This window comes from Oncorhynchus masou, chromosome 14 (genome assembly GCF_036934945.1).
Source record: "Oncorhynchus masou masou isolate Uvic2021 chromosome 14, UVic_Omas_1.1, whole genome shotgun sequence".
Lineage (NCBI taxonomy): Eukaryota > Metazoa > Chordata > Actinopteri > Salmoniformes > Salmonidae > Oncorhynchus > Oncorhynchus masou.
This window is the reverse complement of record NC_088225.1, coordinates 13,353,288-13,379,684: the sequence shown is the minus strand read 5'-3', so window position 1 is coordinate 13,379,684 and position 26,397 is coordinate 13,353,288. Positions and strand designations below refer to the sequence as shown.

General features: G+C 48.8%; 1 protein-coding gene across 2 annotated transcripts in view; it reads right to left on the bottom strand.

Annotated features, from left to right (window-relative positions):
- Positions 1-12,975: 12,975 nt before the first annotated feature.
- The window catches only part of LOC135554289 (mucin-19-like), a 30,704-nt gene continuing 17,282 nt past the window's right edge, over positions 12,976-26,397 (bottom strand). For both annotated transcript variants that reach the window (XM_064986502.1, XM_064986503.1), the window contains exons 4-5: positions 17,836-18,062; positions 12,976-17,645 (exon numbers count right to left, since the gene is read on the bottom strand). In XM_064986502.1, coding sequence (XP_064842574.1) covers positions 13,951-17,645; positions 17,836-18,062 — 3,922 coding nt within the window. In that variant the 3' untranslated portion in view covers positions 12,976-13,950. The remainder of the gene's footprint in view (positions 17,646-17,835; positions 18,063-26,397) is intronic.

Here is a 26,397-nt window from a genome sequence, read left to right as displayed (position 1 = left end):
CTGTAGCTACTGTCTGGAATAGATTATTGCATATCTTTACATGTCGTACTAGGAATACAGTACTACAGCTCCTTGATTTCTTTCTTTTCTAAAATGTATTGGTGCAGTAAATGCATTGTATCCATAGCATTCATCTTCACATAGTATCATTTGGGATGTATTTATGAACTGTTGTCCAACATACACACCACCCACCTCTAACCACAGGCATAGTTTGATTGGGTCAGGATTGCATCATGTGGTTCACCCTGTCCCCGACACAGCTGTTTACACAACATTAGCGAGCCCATTCAATCCGACCCACAGGTAGTTTGAGTTTGTTTTGGGTGGGGGAAAATAGTTTTTTGAAAAAGTCTAAAACCAAATAAAAACTGTGTAGAAATGATAATGGATGTACATGTATAGGTTCTTCACTCTGTCCAGCTTGATAACAGTAATTGAAACAAAAGCTAGACAGTGACAAATTCAAATATTTTTGGAGTGGACTATTTTTTTGCAAGAAAATAATACATTTTTAATGCGTCCCTCCGGACTCGGTGAAGACCGAATGCGGCCCACGGGCAAAATGAGTTGGACACCCCTGGTTTAAAGAACTGAATGCATTACATAAATATCCTTTTCACAAATGCTGCATTCAAACTGAAATAAGTTGTCATACACAGCATCACATACATTTATAATATCACCATGTGGATACATACAGATATACGTTTTAAAATATTAGCCTACCTGTCAAAATAGATAAAATAATATATTTCATAGATGTGCTTGCACAATACTAACATTTTATATCCCACTGTACTGATAATAGATAGAAGACAGATTACATGGGGTTACAGTATTTGTCTACAGTAGTCTAACTCAACCATTAGGTGGCAGTGTTCATCTACCTCTATTTACAAACGGAACTAAAAGAAGACATACAGTATACTAGCCTTTAATAATTAATGCAAATAAAACATTTATGGACACTACATATACCTGTATAGATGATCAAATTAGAACAAATTTGCATAAATAAACTACAATTCTCATTAAGTCTAAACTAAATGTGCAACTGATATTACTAATATTGCACAATTCACCATACCATTTCTGATTGCACATAACAGTAGAATTTTATAAAAATTGCTTTAAATTTGACATCCCGACTGAAACCCTACCCAGCCATTGTGCAGCCTTCCCAAATAGGATGTACATACATGACATACTATAGTAGACCGGACACCAAGGAAGTACAAGCAGGAATCAAAACTGCTGAGTATTCAGAACTCCAACACAGAGACCGGTGGCTCATAGTTTAAATCAATTAGTTGATAAATCAACTGTTTACATGGAGACAGATGAAGGATATTCATTTGACAAATGGAGCCAACATGTATGTAAGTATGAGGTTTCAGGAACCTAGTTTCCCCCTCCGTTAAGCCATTATGGCATTGGTCAAACACAGCACTTCTTTAGTACAATGTTAAAGTCCTTCCAACACTTCATATCCAGTTTCCCATCTCACAACATTGCCTCGTCACTACTGCAAATAACTCCCTCTCCTGGGGCGTTTAATAAATGGCAATGTATGTTGATGGAATTCTCTGAACATTTAGTTACATTTTTATCAGTGCTCCAAGTGTTGTGCTCTCTCTGTGTGGTAGTGTCGCTGTCTCGGACTTCTGTTTCTCTCCTATCATGACATCATTTGTAACCTCGGGAAACCCATTGAATAAAGGCCGACCCAAGAAATGAGGTTATAGCTTTGGAATGCAGGGTAAGACCCCCCACCACCACTACTGTGTGAAAGGCAGAGCAGGACAAGGACATCCTACTCTCACCCTCCCTCTTTTCCTGTGTGATTGACAGCCCAATTATTTTGAGACATTGCGCTCTCCTTAAAAGGGTGTTCTTCTACAAAGGATTGTGTCAATTCAAAGCAGTCAATTTGGTCCGGACCATAGCTAGCAGCAGTATTTTCTCCACAAACAAAACAGCTTCTCTGAGGATTTGAAGCTGATGATAATTTAACACAACCAAATCTAATCTAGTCCCACTTACCTGTAACATTTAAATTAATCAACAAGTGTACTAATCATAACTATCGCTCAGAATAAGGTTCATACTGTACAGTTAATTTTGGTTCAAAGCAATACACATAGTATTGTATCTCTCCTTCATATTATATATATATATATATATATATATATATATATATATATACATATATTTATTAATTATAGTATACCTATGTGTATTATTAAAGTATATTAGTTGCAGTACCAATGGGGGATGTGCCATTCTTAATTCTCCACTGATGAGTAATAATATATACCATTCTCTGAAGATTAGTTTGACAATACAGTGAATGTGGATTTCTATGTAGATATGAAGTTAGAATGTATAGCATGCTCTTTTTGTGAGGTGGTGTGGTTTGATCAGTGTATCTCGCTGTTATGTTGGCCCATGTCATGAATTTGTAGTGTGGAGATGCAGTGCCAACTTGTGTCGTGTGAATACAGTATGCAGTGCATAGATATGACAGTGATGAGTGGTGTGTCCTCCTCCCTCCCTGGCTTTCAGTGCTGTGTCTCCAGCTCCACCACGGTCCAGTCTCCTTGGGGGGAGCTGCCCTGGCTGTCTGGGGAGTAGCTGCTGATAGAGGTGACAGTGGCAGAGGGGGGACTGAGCGGGGACAGCAGGTTGGGCCACATGCTGCTCTCCAGGGGGCTCAGGGTGCCCCCGCTGCCCACAGGCAGCAGGAGCAGAGGGGAGCAGCCCCTGTCTCCAGACATCAGCAGGGTTTGGTTGATGAGCTGCTGGACGATGTCCACCTTCTTGCTCCAGTCCAGGTCCGTTGGAGGAATGGGACGCTGTCCCTGCTGGCGTGAGTCTGGCCAAGTCTGCTTGGATGTCCACTTCTCCTGCTGCATCCTTGTTTCCCTCTCTCTGTTCTGCTCTCTTTCCTCACTCTCGTCTTCGCTGGTTTCCATGGCCTCATAGATGGTGCATAGCCCAGAGGATGGGGAGAGCATGACTGCAGACGGACTCCTCAACTGCTGCTGCTGTTGTTGTTTCTGCTGCTGTCTGAGCTGTTGTTTGAGTTGTTGCTCCAGCTCCAGCTGCCACTGCAGCACCTGGCGGCGGTGTCTGTGCTCCTGCTGCTGCTGCTGGAGTTGGAGCTGGAGAAGCTCCCGACGCTGCCTCTCCAGCCGCATATGCTGCTCCTGCCTCAGACACTCCTCCTCCAGCCACTGCCTCTTCTGCCTCTCCTGCTCTCTCAGGTGCTTCTGGTGCTGCTCTAGCCTGCACAGCTGACCATTGGCTTCAGCTGCAGACTGGAAGGACCTGGAGGTGGTGTCGGTGGGTCTCCTGTTGCACTGCTGCTCTGCGAGGTAGTGGGCGTTCACTACGAGATGAGGAAGCTGGATGTGGTCCTCTTCCTGTAGGCCCATGGTTGGCTCATCCCCCCGTAGGCCCATGGTTGGCTCATCCCCCCGTAGGCCCATGGTTGGCGCATCCCGATTCTTTTCCTCCAGTAGGCCCACGGGTGGCTCGCTCTGCTTCTGTTGTGACTTGTGGGACTCCTCGGTCTCCGCTTCGTCACTCTTGGGCCCTCCTGCTAGACAGTCAAGATAACTTGGGATGTGCGTTAGAGACGCATGCACCAAAAAGGAGGGGTAGGACAGAATCCAGGGACAGAGGATTCAAGGAGAAGAATCAAAAGGAGTGGAGGGAAGATGCAAAGCAAAATGAGGGAAGTGCTGAGGGATTGACGTCTTTACACAAAGGAATAAAGTAAACAAAAACCTCTGTCTCGATCAGTTGAAAAATGACAAATAAATGAAGTTTGACCACAGTTTACTATTCTGTTAGGTTTGTTATAATACTTAGATGAGCCAATACAGAACAGTCTTTGTATTCTGTTATTTTTGAGTATACATTTGATGTGGGAGGACATACCAAATTCTTACTGATCAGACCGTCACATCGAATCTTTGTGGTCTGGCTTCAAATGTCCCCGAGGGTAATAGCGACTGAGTACTGGAAAACGAGTGGAGGATGGCATGCATCCTGGACTCATCCTAAATCCTCCCTTATCTTACTGGAACATGCAATGACTCATTATTAACATGTCATCTGTCTAATTGGAGTACTTGCCAACATCTATGACTTAATCTAATACATATTATATAACCCATCTACTATATAGACACAGTATTAGTCAAATGAGGTCTAGAGTTTGCTCTCAAATCATTTGGAACAAAGGTTATGAAGATGACATTGAGTTGAGGTTTTACTATAATTGTTAAATTGTGGAGACACTTCATGGATTTATCAACAGCTACTACAGTACATGTCTATACATTTAATATGATACGACATTTCAGACAGTTCCTGACATGGGACATTATCTAAACAGATGTAGCAGCACTGGCCAATCACATCTTAAATGTAATCGCTTTCCCACATTCGTCTGGTAATTGTATCCTCGGAAACCCAGAACTAAAATCTCACGTAAATGCGTCAGTTTAGGTAATTTAGATCAATTTGCAACCCATTCATACAATGTAATAAATTGGTGCGCAACATTGTTGGAAATAATTTTGTCTTAAGTCTTTGCCCTCAAGATGCTGGCCTGAAACTCAGAACAACTATATGTAGTAGAGGTCGACCGATTAATCGGAATGGCCGATTAATTAGGGCCGATTTCAAGTTTACACCTTTTTTTTTTACACCTTTATTTAATCTTTATTTAACTAAGCAAGTCAGTTAAGAACACATTCTTATTTCCAATGACGGCCTAGGAACGAACGGTGGGTTAACTGCCTCGTTCAGGGGCAGAAAGACAGATTTTCACATTGTCAGCTCGGGGGATCCAATCTTGCAACCTTACAGTTATCTAGTCCAAAGCAATAACGACCTGCCTCTTCTCTCTCGTTGCACTCAACAAGGAGACTGGCTGTTACGCAAATACAGTAAACCAAGGTAAGTTGCTAGCTAGCATTAAACTTATTGTAGCGACCCGCACAGACAGCTGTGTGTTATGTGTTAGGCTAGGAGGTGGTTGTGTTGTACTGACCAGTACCCGGTGTTCGCGGGGTCCGACATGTCAATCAACCTGCTATCTGCCAATCACGGGAATGCCTGGAATGTTCTGATGCCAGGCGTCCTGGTGGTTGGCGGAGTGGCGTGGAGGGGGGTTGGGCAGGGTGGTGGAGCATTGGAAGTTAAGACCAGGTTCAGCTTTTTGTTCTCTCTCTCTTACACCTGGGCTTCCCAAGAGAAGGTCACGATTGGCTTGTGGGTTATCTGTCATCTTTTTGGCGTGTGCTACGGCCCAAACAGTAGCCTGTGTAAAGTTGGTTTAATAAACCGTCAATTCGCAAACTCAAGCCTCTGTCTGGACAATTGTTCATTTATGATCTAGTCAGGTCATTACATTGGTGTCAGAAGTAAAAACATTGATACAAGTTAGCCAGCCAGCTAGCTGACTTATGTGGCTAGCTACCGTAGGTGAGAACGGGGATTGAAAATGCGTCGAGGGAATCCGAAAGTGAAGGTGGAGGTAGGGGACGATTATGGCCAAGGAGGTGCGTGTGAATGGACGTCGGGGGTTCTGTCTGAGGAGATCGCCAGGGCGTCGGAGCGCAGAGGCCGCTTGAGGGAGGACGTTAGAGCGATGGCGGCTGAAGCGGGCATGAGTGCTTCGTCGACTGTATTTCGCGCGGATTCTGGTGGGCGGACCGAAGTGGCGACGTCGACGCGGCGTGACGAGGAATCTGGGGCTCAGGATGTAAACAAACATGGCGGCGCCCAGTTCCCGGCTGCGTCCGTATCTGTTAAGACCCCGAAGTATTCCGGTAAGGCGGATTGGGAAGCTTTTCATGCTCAGTTTGAACTGTTAGCTCATTTTAGGGGGTGGTCGGATGAAGAAAGGGCACTGCAGTTGGCTTTATGCCTCATGGATGAAGCTCTGGCCTGTTTGATATTGATTAGCCCCGAGGACAGGCATGATTATGGTGCTTTAGTGGGAGCACTGAGGAGGCGCTATGGACAGTGTGTACAGCCCGGGCTACTGCGCTCCGAACTGAGTAATAGACGCAGGCAGCCTGGAGAGCCTCTACGGGTGCTAGCTAATGACATTGAGAGCCTCTCTCGGCGGGCATATGCTCACATGCCCCCTCCGTGCAGAGCGAGCTAGCACGGGACCAGTTCATACAGGCGCTCTCTCCTACGGAGCTGCGCATACAGACCCAGCTGGCTCATCCTGAGTCATTGCAGACAGCCTTGGAGATGGCTTTGGAGAGGGAGCTGGTGTGGGCTGGGGCTTCAGCTGGGGCTTTGGTGGGGGTGCAGGGAGACACACCCTCTGTGCGAGCTGGGAGGCAGAGCAGCCCGGAGCCGGAAAGCCTGCTTGGGTGGCCGAAATGACAAAACTCATTCGGGCTGTGTCGCTACAGGCGGCACGAAACACAAGCCCTGGTCCCAGGGTCTGCTGGGGTTGTGGCCAGCCAGGCCATCTGCGCCGGGATTGCCCCATGTCCCCCAGAGCTCAGGGAAACGGCTCGGGGTCCGCATAGACCGGGTAGTGCGGACCCCTGGCTTTCTATCCCAACCACCATCATCTTCAGGAGGAGCCCACCGGCACAGACGGGGAAGCAAGGCTCCACTTCCCCCAGACGAGGGCAAGCGGATGGAGCCTGTTGTTGTGGTGGGCCGGACCTGTGTTGGGGACTTTTGTCATGTCCCTGTCACTGTGGAGGGGGTGCCCTGCTCCGCCCTGGTGGACACTGGGTCCACAGTAACCCTGGTGAGGCCAGATATTGTGCCAGGTTGGACTCAGTGTGAGCCTACAACTGTGCAGCTCCGCACAGTCACAGGTGAGCTGGCACCCATGAAAGGGAAGGGAATAATGACTCTGACAGTAGGGGGCAGGACTGTGCGTCATCCTGTGTGGGTGGCGGCTGTGCAGGACCCTTGTATCCTGGGGTTGGACTTTCTTAGGAGCACAGGCTGCCAGTTAGACCTAAATAGGGGCACACTGAGCTTCCAGGGAGGGACGGAAGTCACCATGGCCCCCCCTAATGTCACATTCACTCAACCCAACAAACCCTCTACTCCAACAGTTAAAGCAGCAGAGACTCATGGCTGCGCCCCCTCCCCCACAGCTGTGTGTGACTTTTCCCCAGTCCCCCTGTCACCTACGGCGGTGTGTTACATTCCCCCAGCTACCTCCATGACACAGCCCTCTGTGAGCCCGGGCCGCAACCCCCCAGCCCAGCTACCCCAGATGGGAGAGGAGAGGACACTGTCTGCAGTGAGGGAGATATGGGGGAGGAACTGTGTTGGTCTTGACCCCGAGCAGCAGGAACGGTTGTGGCAGTTGCTGTTTGAATTCAGAGACAGCTTCGCGGTGAGTGAGGAAGAGGTGGGTCAGACTCATCTGGTGCAGCATGAGATCAACACAGGTGATGCTCGACCCATCAAGATGCGTCCCCGCCGTATCCCGTTGGCACGCCAGGAGGCGGCAGACAAGGCTGTGTTGGAGATGCAGCGGGCAGACTTCATTGAGCCCTCAGACAGCCCCTGGGCGGCGCCAGTCGGCATGGTTCCGAAGAAGGGGGGCAAGCTGAGGTTCTGTGCGGACTACAGGCGGCTGAATGAGGTAACCAGGAAGGACTCATACCCCATACCACGTATCGATGAGTCGCTGGACCTGGTTAGGGGGTCCTCATGGTTCTCCTCACTAGACCTCCGCAGTGGCTACTGGCAGGTGCCCCTCTCCCCAGAGGCCAGAGCCAAAACTGCGTTCTCCACTAACAGAGGACACTGGCAGTTCAAGGTCCTGTGCTTTGGCCTATGCAACGCTCCAGCTACTTTTGAGCGTTTGATGGACAGGGTGCTGGATGGCATCCCCCGACAGCAGTGTCTGGTATACCTCGATGACATCCTGGCCCATGGCAGCTCCTTCCAGTCAGCCCTGGGGGCGCTACGGCGTGTGCTGGAGAGGGTGGCTGCCGCAGGTCTGAAGCTCCACCCCGAGAAGTGCCACTTCATGAGGAGAGAGGTGTCCTTCTTGGGCCACCGAGTGGGGAAGGAGGGGATCAGCACCATGGAGGACAAAGGTAGGGGCTGTCAGAGACTGGCCCACCCCCACCGACCAGCGTCAGCTGAAGAGCTTCCTGGGCCTGGCCTCGTACTACAGGAGGTTTGTACGGGGCTTCTCAAGCGTTGCTGCTCCACTGAACTGCCTGCTGCCGAAGGACAAGGCTTTCACTTGGACAGTGGAGTGTGAGGAGGCGTTCAACACCCTCAAACGTGCACTGATCGAGGCCCCCGTGCTCGCCCCCCCTGACCTCACCTTGCCCTTTATCCTGGACACAGACGCGAGCAATGTGGGCATGGGTGGGGTGCTGGCCCAGGTGGGGCCAGAGGGGGAGAGAGTGGTGGCGTACTTCAGCAAAACATTTGACAAACATGAGCGCCGCTACTGTGTCACCCGGCGGGAGCTCTTGGCTGTTGTGGCTTCCGTCAAACACTTCAAGTACTACCTGGGCGGTCTGCCCTTTACTGTAAGGACTGACCACTCTGCTCTCCAGTGGCTCATGTCTTTCAGAGAGCCAGAGGGGCAGGTGGCACGCTGGTTGGAGGAGCTTCAGCCGTATGACTTCACGGTGGTGCACAGGGCAGGGGCACGCCACTCCAACGCCGACGCCATGTCCCGTCGGCCCTGTACTGCAGACGGCTGCCGCCACTGTGAACGGAGAGAGGGACGGGAGAGAGAGCTGCGGGCAGAGGAGGGTGTCTGTGCCACAGTGTGTCGGGCGAGCGGGCCTGTCTGCTGCGAGCTGCAGACTGTCGACGTGGCTGAATGGCGGCAGCAGCAGGGACGGGACACAGACCTACAGCCAGTGCTACAGTGGGTAGAGGCGCAGGTGAGGCCACCATGGGAAGAGGTGACAGCGCTCTCACTCGCGACCAAAGGGTTGTGGTCGAAGTTTGAGAGACTGCGGCTGGCTGATGGCGTGCTACAGCGGGCATGGAAGGAGTCAGCTACGGGAGAGGAGAGGTGGCAGGTGGTGGTCCCAAAAGCATTGCGGGAGGCTGTGCTCCAGAGTACTCATGGGGGTGGGGACTGGACACTTTGGGGTCACAAAAACACTGCGCCGTCTCCGTCAGGGCTTCTACTGGGGGCAGCACAAGAGGGATGTGGAGGACTTTTGTCGCCGCTGTGACAACTGCACAGCGAGAAAGGGCCCCCAGGCCGCTCTCATGCTCAGCTCCAACAGTTCCCAGTGGGGGCTCCCATGGAGAGGGTGGGAGTGGATGTAGTTGGGCCGTTCCCCACCACAGACAGTGGAAACCGCTGGGTGCTCACGGCCATGGACTATTTCACAAAATGGCCCGAGGCCTATGCTCTGCCTGACCAGGAGGCAGAGACCATCGTCGACGCCCTGACAGCGGGGATGTTCAGCAGGTTTGGAGCTGCAGAGTCCATCCACAGCGACCAAGGCAGAAACTTTGAGTCCCGTGTGTTCGCCACCATGTGTGAGAGGCTGGGTATGCACAAGACCTGCACTACTCCTCTCCATCCTCAAAGTGATGGCCTTGTGGAGCGCTTCAACAAAACGCTTGGACAGCAGCTGGCCATCGTCTCTTCCAAACACCAGCGTGACTGGGACAAGCACCTGCCTATGGTCCTCATGGCATGCCGCTCCGCTGTCCAAGACTCCACCTCCTGCACGCCTGCCCTCCTCATGCTGGGGAGAGAGATCCGCACCCCTGCGGAGATGGCGTTTGGTCGGCCCCTGGATAGCCCTCATGTTCCTCCGGGGCCGGAGTATGCCCGGAGACTCCAGGACCGCCCACACCTTCGCCAGAGAGCAGCTGGTGAATGCAGGTGTGAGGCAGAAAAGGAACTATGACGTGCACACCCGGGGAAGGCACTTTGTGGCTGGGGAGCTGGTCTGGGTCTACAGCCCCCTAAGGAAAAAAGGCAGATGCCCCAATTTGGACAGTCACTGGGTGGGACCCTGCAGTGTCCTGGAGAGGGTAGGGGAGGTTGTGTACCGGGTGCAGCTTCCTCCCAGGGGGAGAAAGGTGGCACTGCACCGGGACAGGTTAGCCCCATACAGAGGGGCCTCTTTTCCCCAAACCCCAGGAACCCCCACATTTCCCCTCTCTGGCAATAACATTCTCCAGGCACCCACCCTCAGGTGCCGCAGACAAGGCTCCAGACAGCCCACTCCCCCTGTCTCCGCTTGGTTCCCCAGAGCCACGGACTGTATTACCCGTTCCCGCTTCCTTGTCCCCCATATCCCTGCCTTCATCCCCTGGTTCCCAGAGGGGCACTCTGCGACCATCACGGACACGCAGGCAAAGGAGACCTCCGGGTCGCTTCAGAGACTTTGTTTGTTCCCTCGGGGACGAGGGACTTTGTGGTGGGGGGGCTGTGTAGCGACCCGCACAGACAGCTGTGTGTTATGTGTTAGGCTAGGAGGTGGTTGTGTTGTACTGACCAGTACCCGGTGTTTGCGGGGTCCGACATGTCAATCAACCTGCTATCTGCCAATCACGGGAATGCCTGGAATGTTCTGATGCCGGGCATCCTGGTGGTTGGCGGAGTGGCGTGGAGGGGGGTTGGGCAGGGGGGTGGAGCATTGGAAGTTAAGACCAGGTTCAGCTTTTTGTTCTCTCTCTCTTACACCTGGGCTTCCCAAGAGAAGGTCACGATTGGCTTGTGGGTTATCTGTCATCTTTTTGGCGTGTGCTACGGCCCAAACAGTAGCCTGTGTAAAGTTGGTTTAATAAACCGTCAATTCACAAACTCAAGCCTCTGTCTGGACAATTGTTCATTTATGATCTAGTCAGGTCATTACATTATCTTATAAAAAACAATCACTAGTTAACTACACATGGTTGATGATATTACTAGATATTATCTAGCGTGTCCCGTGTTGCATATAATCTGACTGAGCATATAAATATCTGACTCAGCGGTGGTCGGCAGCAGCAGGCTCATAAACATTCATTCAAACAGCACTTTCGTGCGTTTTGCCAGCAGCTCTTCGTTGTGCATCAAGCATTGCACTGTTCATGACTTCAAACCTATCAACTCCCGAGATGCGGCTAATGTGACCGAAGTGAAATGGCTAGCTGGTTAGCGCGCTCTAATATCGTTTCAAACTTCACTCGCTCTGAGCCTGTGGTTGTTTCCCTTGCTCTGCATGGGTAACGCTGCTTCGATGTGGTGGCTGTTGTCCTTGTGTTGCTGGTTCGAGCCCAGGGAGGAGCGAGGAGAGGGAAGGAAGCTCTACTGTTACACTGGCAATACTAAAGTGCCTATAAGAATATCCAATACTCAAAGGTTAATGAAATACAATTGGTATAGAGGGAAATAGTCCTATAATAACTACAACCTAAAACTCCTTAACTGGGAATATTGAAAACTCATATTAAAAGGAACCACCAGCTTTCATATGTTCTCATGTGCTGAGCAAGGAACTAAAACGCTTTCTAACATAGCACATATTGCACTTTTACGTTCTTCTCCGCTTTCTTTTTGCATTATTTAAACCAAATTGAACATGTTTCATTACCTACTTGAGGCTAAATAGATTTTATTGATGTATTATATTAAGTTAAAATAAGTGTTAATTCAGTATTGTTGTAATTGTCATTAAAAATATTTTTTTTTAAATATAAAAATCGTCATTACTCGGTATAGGCGTTTTTGGTCCTCCAATAATCGGTATTGGTGTTGAAAAATCATAAAATCGGGTCGACCTCTAATATGTAGCCCTAATATGGGATAAAGATCACATGACTAGGAGCAATTAATCTCCTTTGGCTCTATGGTCTGGCATTTAACTACCATTAATCCCAAAATTAATTGACACATTTAAAAATGTCCCAGCGAAATATCCCCACATAATGGCTAGATTTTGATAACACGAGATTTAACATGAAAGACCTGACAAGCTGGGGATTAGGCAAAGAAAATGGGGAACAAGGGATTAACCATTTTACTTAAAAACTAAATCATAAACTACTCTGATAAAGTTTTTGACCAACCAGATAGTTTCTTTGTATGTGTGGTGTCACCACATGCACCTGACTGTTTCAAAACGCATTCTATCCCACATTTAAAAAAAAAATCAACTCAGCCAACACAAGGATGCCCCTGGGACCTGCTCGGCTAATTACCAAAAACATGCACCTCAACATTGACCATGCCTTACTCAAGGGCTGCCATGGTCACAACAGACACATACAGTACTATACATGCAACAGAGCGTTCCCAAAGCAACATCATGAGACGCCTGTATGTTCATGATAGGCCTACTGGGCAAAACACCAAATCTGGCATTTATTTTATTTTAGGAAGACCATAATGGTGAAGAAGGTAGGAGAGAAGGAACAAGGGATGCTCTGATTTCAGGACTGACAAACATAGGGATCCAAGGGCTTTCCTTGTCTGGGTTGAGCAGGAGCAGGCAGATCTCTCATCCGCTTCTTCTTAACCACCACATTCAGGTGGGTGTGGGGTAATGCCAGTGTGTGTGTGTGTGCTGGGTGGAGCATTCGGGAGGATACAGGCAGGTTTGAGCTTCACGTCGCAGAGGAAGAGGATTTAAAACCTCCAGGACATACAGTAAAGGGACCCAGGAGGAGGAGTCTTCCCTGGTGTCTGTTTGGGGACTACCACCGACCAAGGACATTTACAAATGTGGTGTTGGTCTGCGTTGAATCCATGGAGGTCAGAGAGAAACATATACATGCTGGAAAACAGGGTATGGGACACCAGGTGGATTGCCTCCTAACCAAAATTCCATTGTGCATCAACACCATTCCACAGATAACTTCACTTCCTGATGGAAAGTGATTCCCATGGTGAGGACAGTGACGTCATTGAAATACATAAAACTGACCTAGACAACAATTGAGACATGCTACGCTAATGGGAAATAACAAGAAACAGGAACGTGCCTTGCGATGATGTTTAATGGAATTTTGAAAAACCTACTTAGCGTGAACCATTCATTTATGAACATTCCTACTGTATAATGGTTTAATCAGATACAATTTCAATGTTAGTACATGCAAGTTGGAATATGCAATATCACTAAAAGCGTTTCAGTGAGAAAAGCATTCTAAAATGCAGAGGAATGCACGGTTTTTCCCCAGAAATAGTTGTTAGTTGGTTCTGAAGCACAAATGATCAACTAAGAGGCATGAACACTTAAAACAGATGCCTCCAAAAACACCGTACATGACAACTTTACTTGCCATGGTAATCGATGCAGGGAGAAGCAAACTTCCTGGAGCGCAAATTAAAACTAGACAAACTTCAAATTGAACACTCCCATACCGACCTCAACAAAACTATAAGGGGAGGAAAGCCATGTTAAATATCTAGTCTTTATTCAATACTAAAATGGCGTTGAAAACAAGACACACTTGTAAAAAAAGAGTAGGATATCTCTACGGTGCAGGATCAAAGGGAGTGTGTACATAGGGGAGGGAGGACCGGGTTCCAACAAAACAAGTACAAAAACAAAAAGAACTGACATTTGTTTGGTAAAAACAGTAGGATAAATACACATGTAGGTAGAGTCCATTCTCCTTTTACTCCTTTTCTTTTAAGAGCTTTGTCCCAAGGACCAGTCAGTCAATGCCCCCTCAGGGGTTACGGAGTACGCAGTGTTACTTAAAAAGAACATTCTAATAGAAAATGGTAGCTAGTGTACATATAAAGTAGTGCCATACATTCATAACCATAATAGTAGTATGAAAGAGGAAGGCTTCACTGATCTACAGTCTTTTTCGTTCCCCTTGCTTTTTTTGTTTCCTACCATCATTTGCTTGTTTTTCTAAACCATCTAACCCACCTCGAGAGAAAAACTAAGAACAACAAGGGGGAGGGGTGCGAGGGAGAAGGTGCATTCCAGGGGTAGGGACTTATACGTTACCTGCCAGAAAGCTATCAGTCTTATCGCATATAGCAGAGTAGTAGGGTGGCTGGCCCTCGCTGGCTTCCCCGGCATGCTGGGGCCCCAGGCGGAGGGTGTCCTCCAGGTCGTCAGCATCCATCTTCCCCCCCAGCATGTAGTGGTGCTGGTCCCCAGGCTGGCCCAGGGGCAGCAGGTCTACAGGGCCTCCCAGCAGCTCCTCTGACTGGGCGGCCACTGCTGGCAGGGTCAGCTCCTTGATGAGGGAGGGGTCCTTGGCCTCCTCGGGCAACTGGTCCTCGTTCTCCAGGGAGAAGATGCCGGGACTCTTACCGCAGCTCTCGGCAGTGGAGTGGGCGTTGGAGTTGGACATGGTGCAGTCGAAGCCGTAAGACGCCACCGAGTTGGCAGACTGGGGTGTGCCGCCACCCCCGTCCTCCTCCTCTCCTCCGGCCGGCGCCTCCACCACCTCCTCATCCTCTTCCAGGGCAGGCAGGATACGGGCGGATGGTGGACTGTCGAACTCAGCGCTGTCATCCATGGTGACGGGGACATTTGTGTCATTGATCTGCATCTCACCCTCCGTGTCGCTGGCCTCGTCTCCCGAGGTGGAGGGGGAGGATGGGGCAGAGGCGGGGGCAGTAGGAGGGCCTGCTCCCAGGACCTCGTCAGCAGGGAGCGTCTCAGCCTCCTCCTCCTCGTCACCTCGCTCCAGATGGATGCCCAAGTCCTGCTCCAGGTCAGGCTGCACATTGGATGGCACGGGAGTCTGCTGCTTGTCAGAGCGTGACTCCACCCCGGAGCTGCTGTCATAGTCACGGAGCTCCTCGGGAGTGCTGGTTTCACTGCTGCTGTGGACGGCCAGGGCCGTGCCACTCAGTGTGCTGGACTGAGACATGCCCACAGCAGGGGGGCCTGGGGGGGCAGAGGCCTCCACTGGGGTAGAGCTCTCCATCTCCTCGGGGGCAGTCTGGGGCTCGGAGGGCTGCTCTGAATGGAGCATCAGAGAGGGGGCGCTGAGATCCAACCAGGCCTGGGCAGAGGACTGGGTGGGCATCTCAGGGCCGTCAGCCCCGTGGTCAGACAGGGGGCTGGAGGCGGTGTGGGGGGAGGAGAGGTGGGGCTGGGCCCAGGGGTCAGTAAAGGGGTTTGTCTGACCCCAGGCTGAGGAAGGTGGGACGGTCGAACGGTTGAGGTTATCCAAACGGTCCTCCTCTGTGTAGTCATCCTCATCTGCATTCCCACAGCTCTCCAGTCCACTCTCAGTCACCCCTTCGCTGGGCATCTCCACATCATCATCATCATCCTCCTCATCCTCTTGCTGACACACGTTCTGGTGGTCCACTGCCCGCTCTGAGCTCACATCCATATCATCAACTCGCTCCTCATCGTTGGACAGGGTCTCCACATTGGTAGAACCCGTGAAGGCCCCTTCTCCCTCGGAGCCCTTGAGGCTGGAGTCTACCAGGGCGTCGGAGCTCTGGGTACTCTGCAGCAGGCCCGTATGCTGGGTGCTGCTAATCTCTGATGACCCCTGCAGGCGGCTGCTCACATCCTCAGAGTCCATCCCTGACAAGACGTCATCCCCATGCCAACCGGTGGAACCACTGAAGCCTGCAGGCTTGGCCTCCTCTGAGGGCTGAGAGCTACTCATGTCAAACAGTGATGTCGGCTTGCACACTTTCCTATACTCTTCCTCTTCATCGTTGGATAGGGTCTCCACATTGGGGGAGCCCATGAAGGCCCCTTCTCCCTCGGAGCCCTTCAGGCCGGAGTCTACCAGGACTGTCCTCTCCTCTTCCTCCTCATCATCATCTCCGTTGATCTCCTCACCCTGCAGCAGGCCCCTATGATGGGTGCTGCTAATCTCTGATGACCCCTGCAGGCGGCTGCTCACATCCTCAGAGTCCATCCCTGACAAGACGTCATCCCCATGCCAACCGGTGGAACCACTGTAGCCTGCAGGCTTGGCCTCCTCTGAGGGCTGAGAGCTACTCATGTCAAACAGTGATAACGGCTTGCACACTTTCCTATCCTCATATTCCTCTTCATCTTCCTCTTCATCGTTGGACAGGGTCTCCACATTGGGGGAGCCCATGAAGGCCCCTTCTCCATCGGAGCCCTTGAGGCTGGAGTCTACCAGGGCGTCGGAGCTCTGGGTACTCTGCAGCAGGCCCGTATGCTGGGTGCTGCTAATCTCTGATGACCCCCGCAGGCGGCTGCTCACATCCTCAGAGTCCATCCCTGACAAGACGTCATCCCCATGCCAACCGGTGGAACCACTGTAGCCTGCAGGCTTGGCCTCCTCTGAGGGCTGAGAGCTACTCATGTCAAACAGTGATGTCGGCTTGCCTACCTCCCTATCCTCCTCATCTTCATTATCCTCATTGAGCAGTGTCTCCACATCGGGGGAGCCTTCTCCCTTGAGGCTGGAGTCGACCAGGGCGTCAGAGCTCTGGGTACCTTGCAGCAGGCCCATATGCTGCGTGCTGCTCATCTCTGACGCCCCCTGCAGGCGGCTGCTCATACTGCTCACATCCTCAGAATCCATCCCTGACAAGCCTTCAGGATTGGTCTCCTTTGAGGGCTGAGAGCTACTCATGTCCAACAGTAATGTCGGCTTGCCCACTGTCCTTTCCTCTTCCTCCTCATCATCATCTTCATTGATCTCCTCATCTGCCTTCTCCACTGCCTCTTCCTGGTCCTGAGAGGGAGAGACCAGGACCTCTGAGGTGAACTCATCCATTGGCTGAGACATTATGCTGAAAGCAGGAGGGGCTGAAGAGGAGGGCATGAGAAGGTCCTCCTGCTGCTCATCTGGCTGGACCTTCACCTCCTCCTGGACCGGGCTCTGTGGAGCCATGGCAGACTGGTTCTGGGCCCAGGAGTCTGACTGGAATATCACCTCCTCCTGGACCGGGCTCTGTGGAGCCATGGCAGACTGGTTCTGGGCCCAGCAGTCTGCCTGGAATATCACCTCCTCCTGAACCGGGCTCTGTGGAGCCATGGCAGACTGGTTCTGGGAACTGGGTTCTGGCTGGACGTGCATGTCCAGCAGAGCAGAGGCATTCTGGGGCTCCCTGACCGGGGACATGGGCCCGGTGGGGGAGCATGGAGGAGACAAGACCGTGGTGCCCAGGGGAGACACTGTGTCTGCTGGCTCTTCCAGGGGGACCAAGTCCAGCTGAGCTGACAGCTGAGAGATAAAAGCCTCTGGGGCCTCCTCTGGCTGGCTGACCTGAGGGGGCAGAGTCTCCTTCTCCTCTGGGACCACAGCCACCACTGCTTCTTCCGAGGTTGCCATGGAGACCACAGCAGCCAAGGCAGCTGCAGATATGGTGGCAGCAACAGCGGCGTCCTGGGTCTCACCCTCTTTAGTCGCGGGCTCTGCAGCCATCGTGGGCTTGGGGCCACGCTTCACTGCCATGGGAGTGTTGCTGCCCACAGTCTTCTTAGGGGTGGAAGCCTTGCCTGCTGGCTTGCTACTAGGGGTCTTGGGGCCAGCACTGACATCCTTTGAAGGCGTGGGCTTGCTTGGCGTCTTCTTGGTGTCTGCGGCCTTGCTGCTGGCAGCCGGCTTCTTGGGGGTGGAGTCTGGCTTGGATGCGGAGGCTGATTTGGGAGTCTCAGGTTTGGTGGTCTTCGCTGGTGAGGTGCGAGTGAGAGGAGCAGCTGCAGGCTTCTTGGTGGCTGATTTGGTAACATCTGGAGGAAGAGTATAACAAGTAGATGTTTGTGAAGAGGAAAAGGACAAGGGTTGGATGGAAACTTAATTATGATTAACAAATTATCTAATATAGATATTTTGAAAAATGTAACGGTGTAATGCTAGTAATAAAAAGTTAAAACCTTTGTAATTAAAAAAAAATTGAAACAACTGAACCATCCCTCTTACCTTTCTTGATGGGAGTTGCAGTTTTTGAGGGCTGTGATGTTGGGATCCGTCCAGCAGAGGGTGTTGTAGAGCCGGCTTTGGCAGAGGCTGGTCTGGGAGTGGTGGAGGTGGTTTTAGCCGTGGGGGTGACAGGCTTGGCTGTGGATGTGGAGCTCTTGGCTGTGCTGGCTGTGGCTGGCCTGGCTGCAGCAGAGGCAGGGCGAGATCCTGGAGCAGCAGTGGCAGGCCTGAGGGAGAACAGGAGAGCGGTGGGGTCAGAATCACTGAGCACGGCTTTCAAACCGGGGGGGGGGGGTCATCAACCAGACACCATGAACCAGTATTTCTGTAGAGGTGATAAAATATTGAAATGGAGACATGACTGCGAGGGCTATATATTTAAATACAAATAAAGTGACAAACACCAATGTTTAAACAGACTCTTTTGCGTCGTCAAGCGAACGTTGGTCCCTCGAGTTCCACATGCTGGTAATCCCTGGGCCATAAATCACAGAGCAAGAGGCCCAGTCGACTGTATTCACAAGTCATTCTGTTAGTCACTTCTACAGCCCTGCCAGACACTAGACTTCCTCAGGAACACAGCACAGAGGTCATAAACCAAGTGATGACGGAGAAAACACAACAAGAACATGAGGACGAAGAGGAGTCAACTTCCATTCACTCCGCATCTCTTCAATGCCTGGAGTGGCTGGCCCCGACAGGGCACTAATACAGTAACTCAGCCAGTCAACCCAGCAACCCCCTCCCCACATCACCACAACACCCTGAGGCATCTGAAGCAGTGCAGTCTGGGAGTTGAGTCACACCACACATACAGAGTGGAGCCCCCCCAACTAACAAGCCCACCCCCATCCTCCTCCCTGCTACATCCAGCCCACCTCTCCTGACATGAGGGTAATGTGCACTCTGGTCAAGTAGCTTCCACGTCAGGCCAGTGCAAAGTGACCGACATGCAGTGACACAGTCGTGAGATCTCGTTAGCCTACGCTGCACTGCACCACCGCCACTAAATAAAGAACAGAGTTGACATCGGCGGCGGGCAGAGGGAAGATCGCTGCGGTCATGTTCATCTTTAATTCAGACGGAGCACTGAAATAACTTGCTCAAATCCCTGTTGGAACTATGGATGGAGTTAAAAGCATATTACATTGTACAAGAGCAAACGCCGCCAGTTTTTACACGGTAAGGAAACCCAGAGTGCCACACACACCCTGTCAAGTATATGCCTAATTGAACACACAGCCTGTCTGGTAACATCTAGCCACGACATGACGTCCACTAGCAATGGATTACAGCCATGCACAGCTTCCTTCCCTGTACAGTACGAGTTGTCATAGGTAGAGACTGAAGAGCGGTGAAGAGGGAGGGAAGCAGCTGATGATCCTGTACAGTATGAGTTGTCATAGGTAGAGACTGAAGAGCGGTGAAGAGGGAGGGAAGCAGCTGATGATCCTGTACAGTATGAGTTGTCATAGGTAGAGACTGAAGAGCGGTGAAGAGGGAGGGAAGCAGCTGATGATCCTGTACAGTATGAGTTGTCATAGGTAGAGACTGAAGAGCGGTGAAGAGGGAGGGAAGCAGCTGACGATCCTGTTGTACCAAAACAAGAGACTGCCTGTTATTACTAACGATGAGAGGGATTACAAGCTCATGTTAATGATATTGTTTGGTGTGGTGACGTCTAGACTAAGGCTTCTTATTAAGCATTAACAGCCTAGGTCATGGTACAAAAAGGCCATTGTTTCTATCCAGAGTTGCATCACAAAAACGGGCCCTTTCCTCTAATAGAATGCATGATAACCTAGTCCAGGTGAAGAGCTTTTTAATTGGCTGGCCCTTCAGCTGATTAACTCCGAGCGAGCAGAACGTGACATTCACTGTGGTTTCCTCAGGTATCAATCTGACAGGTCTAGACGTAAGTGAGGACACACTAAAATGAAAAGTAAAGTGGTAAAAAAAAGTTTAGGAGATTTGTAAAAGTGTGTGCTGACAGAAAAAAATTGAATTAAAGATGAGAAAATAATTACAGGATGAATTGAATACGGGTTAGAGAGAATGCAGGAGAGATGATAAGAGTATTTATCTTAATCTGTGTGACGAAAGGAATATGGCTAATCCAAAATGACAAGATGACTCAGTTTAGGTTGGGAAGCAAGGCAGATTAGCGGGCCATCGTCAAAGGCAGTAGGAGAGAGAGAACGCTCATCCGATTACACGTCATTAACCTTCTATCACTGCCACTTCTCAAATAGGTCCGGTCGCTGTTGTAGGAGCCAGTGCAGCCGTTATAGAATAATGGGGCATGGCCGAACAATAATAAAAAGACAGACAGGATGTGTTACAAAATTAATACATGCTTCTCGGCAGTTAGGCACAATGAAAAGGCTCCACTGAGACATTACAGTGCAATGATACTTGAATTGTTATAAGCTTTTAATTTTTTTCCCCGTATTCTCAAATTAAGTACACTGTCACCCAAATGACTGAGGCAGCGTTGATCATGTTAGACTCCTGATCAGTCTAATAGCTTGCACACAAAGGAAAATTGCTGTGCATTGTTTCTCAAACTTGCCAACGGCCTTGCCATTGGGAATATCACCACAAATTGGGGTTAAAGAAAATGTAGGGATAAAGCCTAGAAATTCACTGAAGCTTAAAAAATGAGCGCAGAGACAATTAAAGTCCACCAAAGTCGCCTGGGGTTTTTAAAATATAACATTTGTGTTTCATTACGGATTCTGGAACGATGTGGAGCGTTGCGGTGATTAACATAAAATCAGGTTGTGTGCCTTCGCGTGGCAAATCAAAGTGGGGCTACGATTAAGTCAACGAGATGCATAAGCAAGGCTAGTCCCTCCCCTGCAGCAGAGCAAACAGCAGAGAGCCAGCTACCATGGGGACGGACCTCCTCCCGGGGAGACAGCTGGCATATTAGAGATGATGCCATTTTAGTTCAGCAGAAAGGCTGGGAGGGACACTTTACCCTGGTTAAAGGGAGGAGACTCTACCCCCAGGACATCCACACAGGGCTTCAGATATATGGGAACACCACAGGAATCTCACTCTAACCCAGGAACAAAAAGGTATCAGTCCTTTGCTTGCAGTTTCCCAGAAAAATTCACCAGGTAGTTAGTTTCCTTGGAGCTAGAGAGACCCTTATACTGCCGCAGCAGCACTCAAGAGGGGCTTTGAGCGAAAGGACAAGACATTACACAGGGTGCCGCCTTACCCTGATGAACCAGCTATAGCTGGCTTCTTGGTTGGTTCTGCTTGAGGGAAATAACGTTTAAAAATAACAAGATATCAAAAGGACAGTCAACCTACTGAAGATGGAGCTGAGGTGTCGAGTAACAGTCAAATGGTTTCCATCTCCTATCAGTAGAGGGACAAAGAGGAAACCAGTGAGAACAAAGAGCAGGTAGAGCCTGCTGGGTGGGTGACAATGCAGGTCCCTGTATGACTGTGGTGAAGCAGAGGCCTATAGAACCCCTGCCTTCCCAGAGAGTCCTCTGCAAACATCCATCACGCCTGCCATACTTCTAGAGCATGAGCTCACACACACACACACACACTTTAGGTGATTAGGTCTGCTGTTGCACCTCCCATAAAACCATGGCGTCAGAGTGGTCTGCCTGTCACACCCAGAGCCCAGCAGGAGAGGAGATTTACAGCCTGCACAACTGGCCCGCTTCATATTGTACACGACTGGCACAGCTATTTTACACTGTATACGACTGGCAGCCTACTGCTCTATTACTGTTTAGTACAGCAGGACAAGGGAGAGAGAACCACCACCTGTCCTCTTCTCCTAGCCTATCATGGCTTCCTCCAAATTCATAGAACACCGACGCTCCTTACTCAATACAGGCCCAACAATGCACTGTTTATGGGGTCCTGTATAATGTGCATGGGGTCCATCTCCCTCTCACACATCCTTTGCTGTTCTATTTAGATCCCCCACCACCTCACTGTGTTCACTCATCTCCATATGCCCTCCTAGCAATGACGAGGCTCAGCAGGGACATATGACTTATTCATCTGTGTAGCATCCATCCTCCTCAGCCCTTTATGTGGTTCACTCTACTGAAGCCACGACGTGCAACATGTTCAGCTACATACTCTACTGAAGCCACGACCTGCAACATGTTCAGCTACAGGTCGACCGATTAAAATCGGAATGTCCGATTAATTAGGGCCGATTTCAAGTTTTCATAACAATCGGAAATTGGTATTTTTGGGCGCCGATTTCCATTTTTTTTATACCTTTATTTAACTTGGCAAGTCAGTTAAGAACACATTATTTTCAATGACGGCCTAGGAACGGTGGGTTAACTGCCTTGTTCAGGGGGAGAACGTCAGATTTTCACCTTGTCAGCTCAGGAGATCCATTCTTGCAACCGTAAAGTTAACTAGTCCAACGCTCTAACCATTGCACTCCACGAGGAGCCTGCCTGTTATGCAGTAGAAGCCAAGGTAAATTGCTAGCTAGCATTAAACTTATCTTATAAAAAACAATCACTAGTTATAACTACTAATCCAGTTTAGCAGGCAATATTAACCAGGTGAAATTGTGTCATTTCTCTTGCATTCATGCACACAGAGTCAGGGTATATGCAACAATTTGGGCCGCCTGGCTCATTGCGAACTAATTTGCCAGAATTTTACGTAATTATGACATAACATTGAAGGTTGTGCAATGTAACAAGAATATTTAGACTTAAGGATGCCACCCGTTAGATAAAATACCAAACGGTTCCGTATTAGACTGAAAGAATAAACGTCTTGTTTTCGAGATGATAGTTTATGTGTTATGTTATAATTAAGTCTATGATTTGATAGAGCAGTCTGACTGAGCAGCAGCAGGCCCGTTATCATTAATTCAAACAGCACTTTCGTGCGTTTTGCCAGCAGCTCTTCGCAAGCACAGCGCTGTTTATGACTTCAAGCCTATCAGCCTATGGCTGGTGTAACCAATGTGAAATGGTTAGCTGGGTGTGCGCTAATGCCGTTTCAAAGGTCACTCCCTTTTAGATTTGGAGTAGTTATTCCCCTTGCGCTGCAAGGGCCGCTGCTTTTGTGGAGCGATGGGTAACGCTGCTTCGAGTGTGGCTGTTGTCGATGTGTTCCTGGTTCGAGCCCAGATTGGGGCGAAGAGAGGGACGGAAGCTATACTGTTACACTGGCAATACTAAAGTGCCTATAAGAACATCCAAAAGTCAAAGGTATATGAAATACAAAAGGTATAGAGAGAAATAGTCCTATAAATACTATATTAACTACAACTTAAAACCTCTTACCTTGGAATATTTACGTCTCATGTTAAACGGAACCACCAACTTTCATATATTCTCATGTTCTGAGCAAGGAACGCAAATGTTAGCTTTATTACGTGGCACATATTTTACATGGCACATACGTGGCACATATTGCATATTGGCACATATTACTTTCTTCTCCAACACTTGTTTTTGCATTATTTAAACCAAATTGAACATGTTTCATTATTTATTTGAGGCTAAATTGATTTTATTGATGTTTTATATTAAGTTAAAATAAGTGTTAATTCAGTATTATTGTAATTGTCATTATTACAAAATAAATAAAAATAAATGTAAAAATATTGTCCGATTAAATCTGTATCGGTTTTTTTGGTCCTCCAATAATCGGTATCGGTGTTGAAAAATCATAATCGGTCGACCTCTACCATCAAATAACATTGTATTTGTCAGCGTACAGCAGGTATAAAAGGTGCAGTGAAATGCTTGTGCTAGCTTCCTCAACGCAGTACATTAATCAATAACAAGTCAAGTCAAAAACAACAGAAGTAATAAATAAAATCAGAAAAATAAATAAAAAATAACACCAACATTAGAATAAAGTTGGCTAGGCGACAGGGCAACGATCATTGGCGCCATTTTGTTGTTGGACTTCATGCACACATACAGCGTGCTGATTAACATACACAGCCTCCCAGCAATACAGGCCTGCACAGCATATACGACACTAGCATATGCATGCAGGCAAACCTTCACCCAATGAGCAATGACAGGCACTGCATGATGTCATCTCAACTATTCTCAAAACACACATACCTTCCCCCACACCACCCACTGTGTCCAACACCACATAATGACTTATTTTTCAACATACACTAAATCAGACCCAGAGGTTTCCCGTCACAAGCTGTAGATCTAACATTATACAGGCAATCAGTATCAAACAGCAGACATGCACAGAGAGTACCAACAGCCCCACAACAGTGATGGCTTGAGCAAATGTGTGCACACCTCATCACACAGCTAAATTGGTAAAGCAAAAACAAATGGCACACACACACATCGCGGCCAAATAGTGTTCACACCTCTACCACACCCACCAACCAGGAAGTAGTGACAGGTATTAAGTGCTACTGTAAAAGGAGAGGTGGAACACTGAGGAATCGTGTGCTGCTGCAGACTATTCCTTTCTAACACATATTATCAGCTGCCATCGACAAAGTCTGAGGTTGAACTTCAGAATCAATCCGAGATGTGTCACCAGCAGACTGGATCTAGTGTTTGGAGGGGTCAGACTAAAACAGAACAAAAAGCATAACAGTTTCAGGACAAACAGAACAGACCGGACTTGATAAATGTCAACGGAACCAAAACAGCAATGATGCGTAGGGCATTTACAATTATTATATAATTGTGTAACCGACAATTAGAAGCAAAATCCAGGAAAAAAACAAGCATCATTTTAGGTGAAGGGGGATTCAAGTTCATATTGAAGTACAAACGGTGTACAAAACATCAGGAACACCCTTTTGCTCTAAGAACAGCCTCAATTCGTCAGCCATGGACTGCGGAAAGCTTTCCTCAGGGATGCTGGCCTGTCTTGACCATTCACCCTCTGAATGGGACACATACACAATCCATGTCTCAATCATATCAAGACTTAAGAATCCATCTTTAACCTGTCTCCTCCCTTTCTTCTACACAGATTGAAAGGGAGGAGACAGGTGACCTCAATAAGGGCCCACAGCTTTCACCTGGACAATGTCATGGAAAGGTGTTCCTAATGTTTTGTACCCTATAGTTGACCCAATAGCAGTTTGTTATTTTAACATGAATCGGGTAAAGTTGGTAGCTTAATCATTTCACGAGCAAAACAGCATGGTTGGGAGAGACGTTCCAAGAGGTCAAATATTTATAACTTTTAAAATGGACACCATGTTAATTCCTTTGAGCACTTCATTTATCCATTCATGATGAGAATTTGGAATCTTGTACATAGAATTTTCTGAATTTTAAACAATGCTATGATTTGCTATTGGTCAACATTGCACATGGGGAGCTATTATCGCTGCCATGGAACGCAGGGTCATGTAGATGCATCATAATAATATGCATAAACTTCAATGTCCAAACGTTTCAAATATATGTCTCAGTTAAAAACCATGTGTTTGTGAGACGGGAGTGTCACCAAAGCAGTGTCATATTCATTAAGTATCTCGTAGGACATTTTCAAAAATGCATTACAAGCTCAAAACATTTTTATAAAAAATAATTCAATATTAAGACAACCATGGCCATTTGCATGACATTTAGCCTACTGGTTATTCTATAATTGTCACAGCCATAATGATATGATTCAGTCAAATTAGATTTAGGCCATTTGTAGCTGTAGGATCGTAAAAAAACTATATATTTGCGTTCCAATCTTTTCGGTCTGATAAAATCTCCAAAAGAGCGAACTTGAATAAATTGAGGGACAAAATGAGTATTGTGTGTGAGAGTCAGCCGTCTCAGTGAGCAGGGAGACAGGCGGTGTCTGATATGCCAGAACGTATCCACTCTGCACTCATACGCTCATCTGATACAGACATGCATTAAAAAGAGGGAGCAGGAAGGGAAAAGGGCTAAATCTAATTACAGCAGAGATTTATGACCCTGTCACAGTCTGTTACCCCCAGTGCAGGCTGGCTGGGTACACAACGCTCACTGCACCCATCAGCCTCCAAGCTATCTCCCTCAGCCATATGTTGCACAACGCAAAGTTGACTGTTTTGTTCCGTAATGCATGGATTAAATTCCCCGCTTACCTCATAGTTTAACTTCACCAGAGATCGTCTCACTCGCAAAAAAAAAAATGTTAAAAATCGCTATCTGTTGACCGGTATGTACTCGCTAGATCCTGTTAGATTGTTGGAAGGGGAGCTTTGAAAAGTAAGGAACTATGAAAGTAAGAGACCACAGTTCCCTTGGTACACAAACAACACAGAAGGGGAAAGGGGGGTTGGGCAGGGGGAGTGAGGGCCTATTCAAAGAACAGCCAGACACCTTAGGACATCCCTGATCATCCCCCCCTCTTCACAGACAAAAGGCTTGTTGAGCCACCTCGCCGCAGCCCATGACTCTCTGGTGTTGCTCCCTGGGGTTACGCGTGTCTCTGCTGGAAAGCCACACAGCGTGACTCAGGTACTGTCTGGGCCTAATCTGACCTGATTCTACTCACTGCCAAACAGAGGTCCAAAACAGCCTGGTCTGTCTCCTGGAGTTGGTTATTATTTATTCTGAGGGG